The 12,855-nt window shown below is 35.9% G+C and overlaps 3 protein-coding genes, 1 long non-coding RNA gene and 1 pseudogene across 5 annotated transcripts; 2 read left to right on the top strand and 3 right to left on the bottom strand.

Annotated features, from left to right (window-relative positions):
- Nucleotides 327-1,716, top strand: LOC104737025 (probable fructokinase-5). Its single transcript, XM_010457121.1, has 5 exons — nucleotides 327-501; nucleotides 590-1,000; nucleotides 1,078-1,212; nucleotides 1,291-1,407; nucleotides 1,486-1,716. The coding sequence occupies exons 1-5, from the start codon at nucleotides 328-330 to the stop codon at nucleotides 1,618-1,620; spliced, it is 972 nt and encodes a 323-aa protein (XP_010455423.1). The 5' UTR covers nucleotide 327; the 3' UTR covers nucleotides 1,621-1,716.
- On the bottom strand, nucleotides 1,808-2,642 carry LOC104737026 (22.0 kDa heat shock protein-like). Its single transcript, XM_010457123.1, has one exon. It carries the CDS (start codon nucleotides 2,555-2,557, stop codon nucleotides 1,973-1,975), a length of 585 nt encoding a protein of 194 aa, XP_010455425.1. The 5' UTR covers nucleotides 2,558-2,642; the 3' UTR covers nucleotides 1,808-1,972.
- Nucleotides 3,190-4,081, top strand: LOC104737024 (B-box zinc finger protein 23-like). The gene is made up of 2 exons (XM_010457120.2): nucleotides 3,190-3,673; nucleotides 3,748-4,081. The coding sequence occupies exons 1-2, from the start codon at nucleotides 3,473-3,475 to the stop codon at nucleotides 4,030-4,032; spliced, it is 486 nt and encodes a 161-aa protein (XP_010455422.1). The 5' UTR covers nucleotides 3,190-3,472; the 3' UTR covers nucleotides 4,033-4,081.
- LOC104738347 lies at nucleotides 6,354-7,475 on the bottom strand (annotated as a pseudogene).
- LOC104737023 lies at nucleotides 8,413-10,666 on the bottom strand. Of its 2 annotated transcripts, XR_759681.2 has the most exons (6): nucleotides 10,295-10,666; nucleotides 9,824-9,950; nucleotides 9,477-9,508; nucleotides 9,231-9,296; nucleotides 9,093-9,154; nucleotides 8,413-8,742 (listed from the first exon to the last, which is right to left on the bottom strand). It is a non-coding gene; the product is annotated as an uncharacterized LOC104737023 (long non-coding RNA). The 2 variants fall into 2 exon arrangements; XR_759682.2 differs by lacking the exon at nucleotides 9,477-9,508 and having other exon boundaries at nucleotides 10,295-10,665.

The following is a 12,855-nucleotide window of genomic DNA, read 5'->3' as shown; positions in this document are numbered from 1 at the left end:
CCTTGAACTAGTGATTGATTAGTCTCATTTCATACAGAAGATATGTTAAAATTATATTTTCAGTTCCATACTCTGAGAATATAAAAAATCTCTGTAACAGAGAATTTGGTACGCTGTGTGTGTTCAAACCAAAATTTTATTGATCTTCGATTGTTCTTTACTCGATTTTTACAGTCAAAAGATTGGACTGAGTTTGTACTACAAATTAGGGGTTTTGTTAATGCTTATCCTACTTTACATGCCTTTCTGTTGCACATTCTTCATCATTATATAAACAGATGCTATCTTTAGTTATAGCTTCCATTTGTTTTTCTATCCAAAAAAAAGATGGCTACTCCATTAATTGTTTCCTTTGGTGAAATGCTTATCGACTTTGTCCCTGACACTTCTGGTGTATCTTTAGCTGAATCCACAGGTTTTCTCAAAGCCCCTGGTGGTGCTCCGGCTAATGTTGCTTGTGCCATCACAAAACTCGGTGGCAAATCTGCTTTCATCGGCAAGGTTTGTATCTTTTCTTATGTTACCTAGAATCTATGTTAGCAGTCTCTAGAGTGATGTGTGGTATTCTGTTCTTTTTTTGTTTTTTCAGTTTGGTGATGATGAGTTTGGACATATGTTGGTTAACATATTGAAAAAGAACGGTGTGAACAGCGAAGGTGTTTGCTTTGACACCAATGCAAGAACCGCATTGGCCTTTGTGACATTGAAAAAAGATGGTGAGAGAGAGTTCATGTTTTACAGGAACCCCAGTGCTGATATGCTCTTAACAGAATCTGAACTCAACAAGGATCTTATCAAGAAAGCTAAGATTTTCCACTATGGTTCTATTAGTTTGATCTCTGAGCCATGTAGAACCGCTCACATGGCTGCTATGAAAACCGCAAAGGATGCTGGAGTTTTGCTCTCTTATGACCCGAATGTTCGGTTACCTCTTTGGCCTTCCACTGAAGCTGCAATTGAAGGCATCAAGAGTATTTGGAATGAGGCTGATATTATCAAGGTGTATATATATGTTTCTTTTGTTGTAAATGATGTGTTCTGTTTTGGTGATCTTAGTGTTGAGTTTGGTGTGTTTAGGTAAGTGATAATGAGGTAACATTTCTCACACGTGGAGATGCAGAGAAGGATGATGTTGTTTTGTCTCTCATGCATGATAAGCTGAAGCTGCTTATTGTAACTGATGGAGAGAAAGGTTGCAGATACTACACAAAGGTAATCAGATTTGATATGATTGTTTCTTGTTAGGAGTGATCTAAGCAAACGCTTTTTTTCGACTGGGGAAATCTTCAGAAATTCAAAGGGAGAGTGCCTGGATACGCTGTGAAAGCAGTTGATACAACTGGAGCTGGTGACTCTTTTGTTGGTTCATTTCTTGTCTCATTGGGAAAAGATGGCTCCATACTCGATGTACGTTCAACCGCAAACATTTTGATGACGTTTTCAGGTTTTAGATAATGTGTGATTGAGTAAATGTGAATATTGCAGGATGAAGGGAAGCTGAAGGAAGCTCTTGCCTTTGCAAATGCATGTGGAGCTGTGTGTACAACTCAGAAAGGAGCTATTCCTGCACTTCCAACTACATCGGATGCTCAGCAGCTCATGAAATCTAAGTCCAAATAGTTTCACTTTTGTTTCTGTCCTGTTTCTGTTTCTTGGATTCCAGGTTTTTGTCAGAGTATTTTCTCTGTTATCTGAGTAATAAATCTAGTTTCAAGTTTCTGCCAAAAATCATTTTTAAAATAATCCACATTACCTGATCTTTATTATTGTGGAACCTTAAGCTAGATTATCTATAACAATTTATCAAGAGACTTGAAAAATTTATTACATATAGAAAGGTTACAGGTATTTTGGTAGATAGGTTACATAACATAACACTCCACTTTTAGCTTACACAATATGAAACTCAAAACTCTTGGAATTATAACTCTTCTTCACACTCAGAAAGTAGTACTGTATATAGTTTATTCAATCACAGTTCTTTGGATTCAGAAGAGCTGATTTTTGCAGTTTGGCCCTCTTCAGCTGCAATGTTAACAACTCTTGGACCCTTAACCTGATCAGGGGATAGCTTAGTGAGGTTAATAGTGAGCACACCGTTCTCAAGTTTAGCCTTGACTGATTCCATATCCACATTATCAGGTAGCTTGAACTGTCTCCAGAACTTACCATATGATCTCTCCACTCTATGCCACTGGTCTCCTTTCTTCTCTTCTTCTCTTTTCCTCTCTCCACTCACCCACAAAACTCTGTTCTCCTCCACTTCTATCTTCACTTCATCCTTCTTCAAACCAGGAACATCGAGCATTATCTCATGCCCTTCTGCTGTTTCTTTCCAGTCCACTCTCGCTGGGGACAGAGCCACGCTCGTGTCCCTCTCGAGTTCTAATGGGATTCTCTCCAAGATCTTGAACGGATCCGGAAACCGATCCATCCAGAGATCGAATAGTAAGCTTCCTGGAGTAGTTTCAAGTGCAGAAGACAAAGACCCTTCACTTGTTTTGATGTTTCCAAGTAACAAAGCTCCTATGAAGAGGCTTAGCAAGTGTTTCATCATGGTCGGTTGATTTGGCTTTCTTGTATAGAAGGTTGAAACCAACGTGTTAGTAGGTTTTTTTAACTTCAGTTTTTTGTTGTTTTGTATGAAATTAAGTCTCAGTCCGCTGGTGCATATATACACATTCTATGAAGAATGAAGAAGTTTCTTGAAATATCTATTGGTAGATTTTTGTAGGTATGTTGGGATTGTTCTAGCATTTTAGCTATGTGACTTGTAAGTTGTAACTAATTATGTTATTACACGTTGGATTGGATGGTCTTTGAGGGCTTTTCTCTCATGTTCCAGAGACTTCTTGTAACAACTACGTATGTTGAATCGAAACATAAGTTATGTTTGGACTAGCCCATGATATTATTAGTTTCTATGCATGCAGGCCTATTTATCATTAGCCCATTACTGTAATTGGGACCAAAACTGTTTTTTTGATGAATTCAAAGATGAGAATGCTGATAAGTCTTTAGAGTTTTGGCTGCTGCATGGGAAAGGGATGGGTAAGAGTTGGAATGTGCCATGCTCTAGAGTTTCTTTTACCTCTATTGTCCTATGGCTAGTTACTTTAAAATCCACAGTCTTTTTATACATATTGTGGTCCTCCCATTATTTTTGGCTTGCCATGCTTGTGTCTTAAGAGAAGCTTGTCGTTATGTCTGCCAATTTATGTTTCAAAAGGAAGTAAACTAATAAGAAAGCTTCTGAAAAAGATCTTTGTCATGAAGATTTTGGTAGGAGAAAACATTTATTGATTTAAATGCCACCCAAAAGTTGGCCTAACCCAAGCATGTGAACCTATTCAATCTTGTTATTTCTTATTCCCTCTTGTTTAGATTCACTTCTTGTCCTACTTCTTTATTGATATTAAGACACGTTGTTGCTCTGTTTTTTTCTTTCTTTCTATATTTCCAATTTTCAAGGATGAAGATACTATGTGAAGTGTGCGAGAAGGCTGAAGCAGAAGTACTTTGCTGTTCAGATGAAGCTGTTCTTTGCAAGCCATGTGACATTAAAGTTCATGAAGCTAATAAAATTTTCCAGAGGCATCACCGAGTCGCCTTGCAAAAAGATGCAGCCTCAGCCACCACAAGCTCTGGAGCTCCTCTATGTGATATATGCCAGGTTTGGTCGTACTTTCTCTTTTAACACTCGCTGAGTTCTTTAACCGATCGCTAAACATATATCTATGTTTGTAGGAGAGAAAAGGGTACTTCTTCTGCATAGAGGACAGAGCATTGCTGTGCAATGATTGTGATGGAGCCATTCACACTTGCAATTCTCACCAAAGATTCTTACTTCCTGGAGTCCAAGTTTCTGATCAGTCTTTAACTGAAAACTCCGGATGCAGCACTAGTTTTAGTTCTGAAACTTATCAGACTCACTCAAAAGCTTCTCTGAATAGTCAGTACTCTAATGAGGAAACTGAAGCCGGGAACTCAGCTGCGATAGACAAGAATCCTTCTGTAATATTAAATCCTTAGACATAGACAATATCATTGGTCTGGTCCGGAGCCATTGATGTCTAATAATAAAAATTTCTGTAACGGATCAAGTCTACACACATACCTTACATATGTATTATATTAATTCTTAAATGTTGTTCGGAGCTTGTACCACACGATGAGTTGATATACCACCGATGAACCTTATTAGCCTGAATCATTTCCTTTCTCGATGCACTGGTACGAGCACAACAGCTCGGAAGGTAGGTGTCGGCGTGTCGCAAGACATAAAGAAACGAGCTAGTACACATATTTTTCACTAAAAAAGCCTTTTCACTACCTAAAAGAAAAAGTAGTAGGACTTTATTTTAAAATCAAGTATCTAAAACTTGAATATATATATATATATATATATATATATATAAAGTTAACTTTTCTCTCTTCTCCTTTCTCCACATCATCATCCACCTAATTAATATTTTTTTTTGTTTTTGCATTAAAAAAGTACTATTTTAAATAATCATCAATTGCTTATTTATTATTTATAATTAATAATAGTTAAAATAACTAAAAACGAATTAAATAAATTTAATTAAATTTTAAAATAGTATAAACAATAACATAAATTTTTTTAGTTAATAATAAAAATAATAACTATATAAAAAGAAATTAAGTAAAATAAATGAAAAATTTAAAATATTAAAAATAATATTATGAAATTGTTATAGTAATAGTGTTATTATTCAAATTATAACCAAAAAATGATCACATTCCAAAAACTATATTGGGTTAATGAATTTTATAATGGAAGTAAAATTTTCATGCATGGTGGAGTAAAATAATAATTTATGTAATTGTATTTATAAAACTCTAAACAAAAAAAAATTAGAGTGGAACATTAGTTTCTAAGAAACATATACTACAAAGATTTATTATTAAATTTCACTTATAAAAAATAAAAAATTAGGGAAATATCTTGAGTCAAGTGGTTACAACACCACTTCTGCGACCGAATCCACGAGAGTTCGACTCCACTAAGTCGTGTTACTCTGCGTAGTAGAGATTGGTCTTGTTGATTCAATGATGACAAAAAAAAATTAATTACTTAACTCAATTTAAAAGTTTTAATCTAAAACAAATAAATTGTAAGGATCACATTTTTTTTGGGAAAACTACGAAAAATAATTTGGAAAAGATAATCCATCTAAAAAACAAAATCAATTTTAGTGTGAACATGTTTTTTTAGTGAACGGATATTCATTGTAAGGTTTAAACGTTTCTACATTTAGACATTCTTGACTTGGTCGAAATTCTATTATGGCAGATGATGCATTTGGACAACCCTATTGTAGCGACATAACACTAAAATTGTTCATCAAAATTTGTATATTTGCATTTAATATGGGATATCAATATGTTTAAATAGTCTCTATAATTAGTTCAACAATCGACATTCGACGTTAGAGCTTTTAAAAAGATGTTTTCATGGGATATGATTATAGAATGAACTCTTCTAAGGATAAAAGGCCAGAAGATTGTCGACAATATTGTTTACTTTTCCAGTGAGATTCTTAAGTCATTTTTTGTTATCACGTGATATATTGTTGATTTGTCAGAAAAACATTATTTGGACACTAGACAATATATGACATATATATAGATTAGTAAAAATAATTACAGTCTTTATACAGATTTATCTTTTAATCTTGAAATAATTATATTTAATATTCAATGATTTTTATTAAGAAAAAAAATAAAAAATCTCACACAAATAAATATACGAAATAAATATTAACTTCAACAATATATCAATTAGTAAAGTAAGTTTAGTGTTTATATAGATTTATACTCAAAAGTTTGAATAATTATATTTGAATTCAACAACTTATATTGATTAAAAAAATTAAATTAAAATCCCGCGCGTGCGCGGGTCTAAATTCTAGTATATATAATGCATAGTTGATATGAGCCAAAGTTATTGTCTTCAAACTCATATCGCAGCATTTGTTTAACGTAAAGAACAAGAAAGACTTTAAGCAAAAGCTTCCCTTTAACCCAACTCTCTTTGAGAATTAGGTTAATTGTTGGAGTTTGATATTCTCATTAGCATAAGGTGTCCTTTAAAGCAAAGCATAAAACTCCAAACCTTAATCCTAATGTTTAAAAGGAGATATTAAAAAGAACCCATTAACCAAGACACCTACTATTAATCATAGCACGTACGTATCAATAACTTAGGACTTGTTCTTCCCATAACTTAGGATATATAATGCATAATTTATTAAATAACATAACTTAGTTAGACAATTATAGATTAGCTCTTGTACTTCCTTTTCGCCTCACTCCAAGAACTATGAACCTTATTGGATTTGAACCAAAGTTGGAACATAACTGATGACAAGTGAGCATGTAGATTCTGCATCATGATGATCCACTTGTATACATTTATTGTCCTCTCCCACAACGTGTAAGAAATAGTGGGAAATCCCATTTTTACCGCGACACACTAAAACTTTGTTCTCCTTGTCGACCAAGAAATTCAACCCACTAGCAAAGCTAAAAGGCCGGTAAACCAAATTGAGTGATAGAAACTTGCTCCATGACGCGGCTCAGGTACTCTCAATCTTAGTTGCAATCCATACATCTCCAATGGATGGATCCATTGCCCGAGTTACTAACATACAAAGTTTTTGATCTTCTCTAGTCACTGATAAAGAGATAAGATTATCATCATCATTCGGAAGAGAGACACTTACAAATCTCTCCGTTGAAAAATCAAACCTAAGTAAAAAATCTGTCCAGACTTTAGTCAAAGAAGCAAGCCAGTAAGTATTTCCATTCACAGACATACCATTACGACACTCCTTCCACTCTGGTATGAACCAGCTTCTAGTCTTCCCAACAACTCTCCAAGAATTAGAGGTAAAGACATAGATCTCGCAGTCAAGTAATGATACTGACCCGCTAATACAATCAGACTGATTAATTCTCAAGATTTTGTACTTTTTGCATGAGGATTTACCGAGAGCAAAGATATCGGATTCCTTGAAGAAATGTCTTGGTTGGATCCACTTAGTTTCATTTGAACAAATATTCCAAACAACTAGTCTGTTGTATACGGTGGTACAAAGCAATAAGCCGTCGCAATGAAAGACGTGGCGTATATCAACTTCTTTTAAAGAAGCATAAACTGGACCTTTTAGGCTAAATTGACTTGCTATCTTTACCTTGTTATTGTAATTTGAATCAAGATCGACGCTCACCAAATAAACCCTAAAAGCAATCAACATGATAATCAGTGAGTGCCTAGGTCTTGGTGCATTATCATAGTGTTTCTTAGAAACCCGCCCATCTTTGATCAGAACGTTCCATGTTTTGGATGTAGATCGTAACCGTACCAAAGACACCACTGGAACCCTAGAGAGTATCTCCACTACCAAATCGTCGGGAAGATCCCGTATGTTTCTTCTCGTCTTCATCATCTTTAAAAACTGACTGCTTCCAAAGAAACTACAGGGTTGCAAGAGAAGGAGGAGATGAAAGTTATGAGACCTAAAATAGTTCCTTAATTATTAGTTGTGATGGTTAATTTAATTTAATTATTATGTGTAATTAATAATTCCGTGGTCTATCTCGAATCCGAAATAAACGATGCAGAACAAAGATATATTTTTTTTTTATTGTTGGTCAAAATCTCAAATCCAAAGTTTTGAGGAGTTATGTGCGAAGCAAACGCAGAATATGACTAATCCTACTGTTTTATCTATGGAAGAGGAAAATGAAGCTTTTCTTCGATGGGACCATGTCTGTAACACCCCCGAACCGTACCTATGTCCCGAACGAGGACACGGACAGCCCGCGGGACGTCACGCTGGGAGATCGCACTCTGGTAGTCCGGTCGAGGGACGGAAGCTGCAGCTTGCCGATCAGTCCTCCTGGACGCGACTCTGCCAACCCTTGGGATCTTGGCGCGTTGTGTTGACCCGGACAAGGCCGAGTATCAAATGCAACTTGCCATGTTTCCTTAAAAACGATTATATTACTTTAATAATTATTACATTTAAAATAGTTATCAAAGCAATATACATAAACACAACAAATATATACATTGTTAGCGCGAGAAAACTGCTATCATAGATATTACATAGCGTTATCGTAAATGCTGTGACATCAGCAGCCATGATAGACCCCCCACATACAATAGCATTTTTGACATGATATAGTAAATACCTACATAAGATAGTATTTTCATATTATAGCACTAATCGAATGCTATAACACATTTTATGGTAACACAAAATTAGTGTTATTTTTTTTTGCTATATAAATTTTATAATTTGTATATTTGAATCCTATTTTGCAGAATTTATTTAACTGGATATATATATATATATATCTATATATAATTTTTTTATTTGATAAAATCACCAACATACATAAAATTATTATTACATTCTCAGAAAAAAGTTTTACATAACATAAAGTCTTACATAACAATCTTAACTAAAATAAACTAACATCACAAAAAAAAATAGAGACAAACTTCTAAGTTCTAGAAGGTACATGGAGTTGTATATCATCATGTTCTTGCACAAGGCTAGGATCTCTACGCTTTCTTTAGATATGATCTTGGAACCTTAACGAGGCTCAGATCGTACCATGTCTACAGGATGATGGCCGGTCTTCTGAAATATCGTATTCCTCTTACGTCAGCCAGTATTAAACTGATTCAGCTTCGTTGCTAAAAATCTGAGATTGTTAAAATTACGCCTCTGAATTAGATTAATCAAACACGAAACGCAAGTTAAACACAAATTCAAAAAAACCATAACCCCACCCCCAAAGCGACATCACCGAGCAAAGCCCGTTTCTGAGGCTGCGTGAACTTAAAAGCTTACTATGTCAACAGCAACAACTAGATCACGACGACTTAATCTATGTAAAGTAGTTGTACAAGAAAACGGAACAGTTATTAGGTTTAAAAATCTATCTCTCTAGTTGGGGATCGAAACAGACCTTAAAAAAATTGCGTTTAGAAACGAGCCACAAGGGGGAATGCGAAGGCAATTTGTTTAAGAGTATGAATCGAAGTAGCTTACCTGTGAATTCGAGAGAGCACGCACGACGCAGGGGGAAGAAGAAGAAGGACTTGATCGTCCAACTGCATAATCTCGAAATAAAGAACTTGATAGCTACCGACTTAAAGGTTTAACAAGAGCAAGGGAAATAATACTTACGTGAAAGTTGTGAATCATAAAAGAGTTTACTTGTCTCTTATTTGTTCTTTACCTCATGAAAATGATCTAAATAAGAGAAAAAACAAGCAATCAGTATGAATAATAGATGGTAACTGACTAACTGCAACTAAGCCAAGCCTTGAACATGAAACTGAACATCATGAACCAGCAGGAAATCAAACAACTACCAGTTCACCAATCGATGTTTCATAAACCAAATCAATTAAACAAAAGTTTGATGCTTACATTCACTATCATCCATATCTCAATGCAAAAACCTGCAACGTAGTTAAAACGTTTAGACAACACTAATGTACTAACTAACCATACCAAATACTAACATGTCTTGTGATTACAAGAAAATAGAAGCTTCTCTATCTCCAGAACTTGGAGCACACAAGAAGAAACAAAACAAAGTTCAGCATTTCCAAAGCAGTAACACTAGTGATAGATAAAAATGTTTTAACTTTCAAATCCAAATGAACCTAATGAGAATCACAACAATTCCACACACATCATCTTAAGTTTGCAATAGAAACGAGAATGTGTTTGAGTTGTTTCGTTCGGATTTAATAGGGAAAGAGAGAGCTTACGGCGGCGATTGTGGAAGAATTCTTAAGAAAAGGGCGTTAATTACTTCCTTCTCACCCAAAAATGCTTATTTTAGATCTCTATCTCCAGATATCTTGAAAAAGGCTCTTGCCTCTTGGTCTTGTAGTTCTGCCCACACACAAAGTTTGGCAAGAGACAGACTAAGATATCACAACTCAATTTTATATTTAGGGTTTATGACAGTAAAGTCTCAATTAGACTAAGATATCACAAATCGATTTTATATTTAGGGTTTATGTCAGAATTAGTCAAACACCATTGTTCTCAAAGAGATAGAAACAAAGCTAAAAGCTTTCACCTTTCACACACAATTAAAGCGACCTAGAAGGCAACAATTTAAGACAAAGACTTAACGATAGAGAAGAACACCAACATGTTAAGAGATCCACGAATCTGAATCCACCAAAAATTAAAAAAAAAAAGTAAAAAAAAATATATATTATTCAACAAACCTGAAAGATGCTACGCCATATCTGGGACAATTGGAGAGATCTTAGTAATCTCTACCTCCTACCTCAAGCACAGATCTGTGGCTGGTCTCGTCTTGTCGTCGGTGCCTCGAAGGTAACACAAAATGGCCAAAAGCGACGATATTGTAAATCAAATCTAGGGTTTAGTGTAATTATCGCAAAGATTTTGAAGAGGAAAAAAAATCTGAATCTGAAGATAGCGAAGAGGTATTGGAGGAGAGGAGAAGAACTGAAGAACGATAGAAAACAAATGAGAGAAATTAGGTTTTAGTTGGTAATAACTAATAAGTGATTTTTTTCCTAGGTTCTAAAGTGTTTTGGCGGTACAAAGTGAATTATTTTGGCTAAAGTATTGGCGGACAAAAAAATTTTAGATTCCCACCCAGAGATTATCTATCTTAGCAGTTGAGGAAATCCAGCTATTATCATGTGCTATGAATGTAGATTTTTTTTGTAGTAAAATAGTCAGATACTTCATATAATGCATCTTGAAAATATATAGGGTTTTACAAAAACACATGAAAACAAGCCCTATCCAGTAACCTAACGTTTGCTCCAGCTCTAGACTCTTCCTAGATTTCATGCGAGACAAAAATATTATCATGAGTAATCTAATATTACTCAGTGAGCCTGGGTACCCCTTTCCCTAAACATGCATTCTACTTTTTCCCCACCCAACTACCCCAACAAGCAAGGTAACAAGCAAAGCAATCAAAGTCACGCAACAGAAACGATAGCGGAAGCATTAACAAACCAACAAGAAAGTGATAAGGTTAGATCAGACAAGACTTGACTCGATCAACCTAGACTTCTTCCCTCGACAATAAAGATGACTAAAGTAAGACAAGGGTTACTTGGATACTCTAGACTCTTTACTCTTACGCAACAACAAAGACGACTAGAGTACAACAAGGGTTACTTGAGTACTCCAGACTCTTTTTACCTACAACGACAAAGACGACTAGAATACTACAAGTGTTACTTGAGTACTCTAGACTCTTTTCACCTACAACGACAAAGACAACTTGAATACTACAAGGGTTACTTGAGTACTCTAGACTCTTTTCGCCTAAGCCCTCGATAATCTGTTCCGTTCCACAACACTTCCCATGCTGAAACCACAAAGGTAACCAGCATGAGTCCCCACAAGCTACTACGTCTAGTAGCGGTCATTCTAGTGGACAAATAGACATGAGTTTGCCCCGCGCGAGTGGTCATCAGGAACTCCACGCGAGACAACCAACTATTCTTGGAACAGAAGATCGGCAACTCTATCCTAGCTACGACTCGAGAAAAATAACGAATATAATTCAAGAGACTAGCTAAGACAAGTACTACAACTCAAAGGGTTAGCAACACACTAAGAGATTAGTACTACCACAACAGCAAATTCAAGCAAGATATCAAACAAACAAGCAAGAAAATCAAGCAACAATCAACATGCAGCAAGAAATAAAATTCAAGCATCCTAGATTGTTCTACATGCATGCAACTAATTTATCCGATTTTCAAGCAAGAATTTATTGCAAATAAAAATCCATTAGTTCTACCCAACATGCAAGTCTGTGGTCCAAATGTTAAGCAATCCATATTGCTAAAAAATGCATCAATTTCATCAAGAAAATATGCAGTTCAATTCCCCAATTCTCATCATGCATGGTGATTCCTAGCATAAATTCTATGTGCTTTTAAACAAGAATCTAGCATAAATCCTACCATATTACGCATGCGACATATTAAACTGATTTCAACATGAACCTAGTCAAAATGCAACACACAATGGGTACGTACATGGGTCCTAAGAACCATGCAGCACCCCACCCCACCTACCACAGAACTCACTACACCACAGGACTCACAGCGGTTAGCAGATCGATGTCAGACTTCACAACACTGCGGATCAGATGACTCTCCTCCTTTGCGCCTAACAGCGTCACACTCCACTTCGACAGCTTCTCGCTTCTCTTCGACAGCACCTCCCTTGCTTCGAGAGTGTCTCACTCTACTTCGAGAGAGAGTAAGACTTAGAGAACTTTGAGTGATTTTCTTTTTATGAGCTAAGTGATGAAATGAGAAGGAATGGTCTTCCTTTTATAGTGAAATGGGCGGTGCAACTCGCCAATGCATGGCGTGCACTTGCTCGATCCTCCTCCTCTCTATTCTTTGGCTAACACTTGGCGCCCAAGCTTCCAAAGATTCTTCTCCTTCTCCCTTGGCAAAAACGAAGAGTATAAAATCTCTTTTGTCTCCTACTTGGTGCAACTTCATTGGCCAACACTTAGGAACATAATGATTATGTCATACTTTTTTGTTTTTGAAAGACACAATGATTGAACTTCAGTTTTGCATGAATCCCTATTGGCTGATTTGCAAAATAGGAATTTTTCTTGCGCTGCCGGCAATTTCCGCAAAATCTGAGATTCTGTCGGGTTCGTCCGTCGATCGTCCGGCTCGTCCGCAAAACTCGGTCCTCGACCGCAACACTTTGGCCCTTCCGCACTTCTTTGGTACATACCGTACTACAACCCCAATGTCCGTACCGC

The sequence above is a fragment of the Camelina sativa genome, chromosome 13 (assembly GCF_000633955.1).
Source record: "Camelina sativa cultivar DH55 chromosome 13, Cs, whole genome shotgun sequence".
Taxonomy (NCBI): Eukaryota; Viridiplantae; Streptophyta; class Magnoliopsida; order Brassicales; family Brassicaceae; genus Camelina; species Camelina sativa.
The sequence above is the reverse complement of the archived record's forward strand: the minus strand, read 5'-3'. Positions and strand labels throughout refer to the sequence as shown.

What these genes read in the sequence shown, in the direction of transcription:
- LOC104737025 (XM_010457121.1), top strand. Translation starts at nt 328, where the DNA reads ATGGCTACTCCATTAATTGTTTCCTTTGGTGAAATGCTTATCGACTTT. An exon ending in ATGAGGCTGATATTATCAAG is followed by an intron (nt 1,001 to 1,077) that starts GTGTATATATAT and finishes TGGTGTGTTTAG; the next exon opens with GTAAGTGATAATGAGGTAAC. An exon ending in AAGATGGCTCCATACTCGAT is followed by an intron (nt 1,408 to 1,485) that starts GTACGTTCAACC and finishes TGAATATTGCAG; the next exon opens with GATGAAGGGAAGCTGAAGGA.
- LOC104737024 (XM_010457120.2), top strand. Translation starts at nt 3,473, where the DNA reads ATGAAGATACTATGTGAAGTGTGCGAGAAGGCTGAAGCAGAAGTACTT. An exon ending in CTCTATGTGATATATGCCAG is followed by an intron (nt 3,674 to 3,747) that starts GTTTGGTCGTAC and finishes CTATGTTTGTAG; the next exon opens with GAGAGAAAAGGGTACTTCTT.
- LOC104737026 (XM_010457123.1), bottom strand. Translation starts at nt 2,557, where the DNA reads ATGATGAAACACTTGCTAAGCCTCTTCATAGGAGCTTTGTTACTTGGA.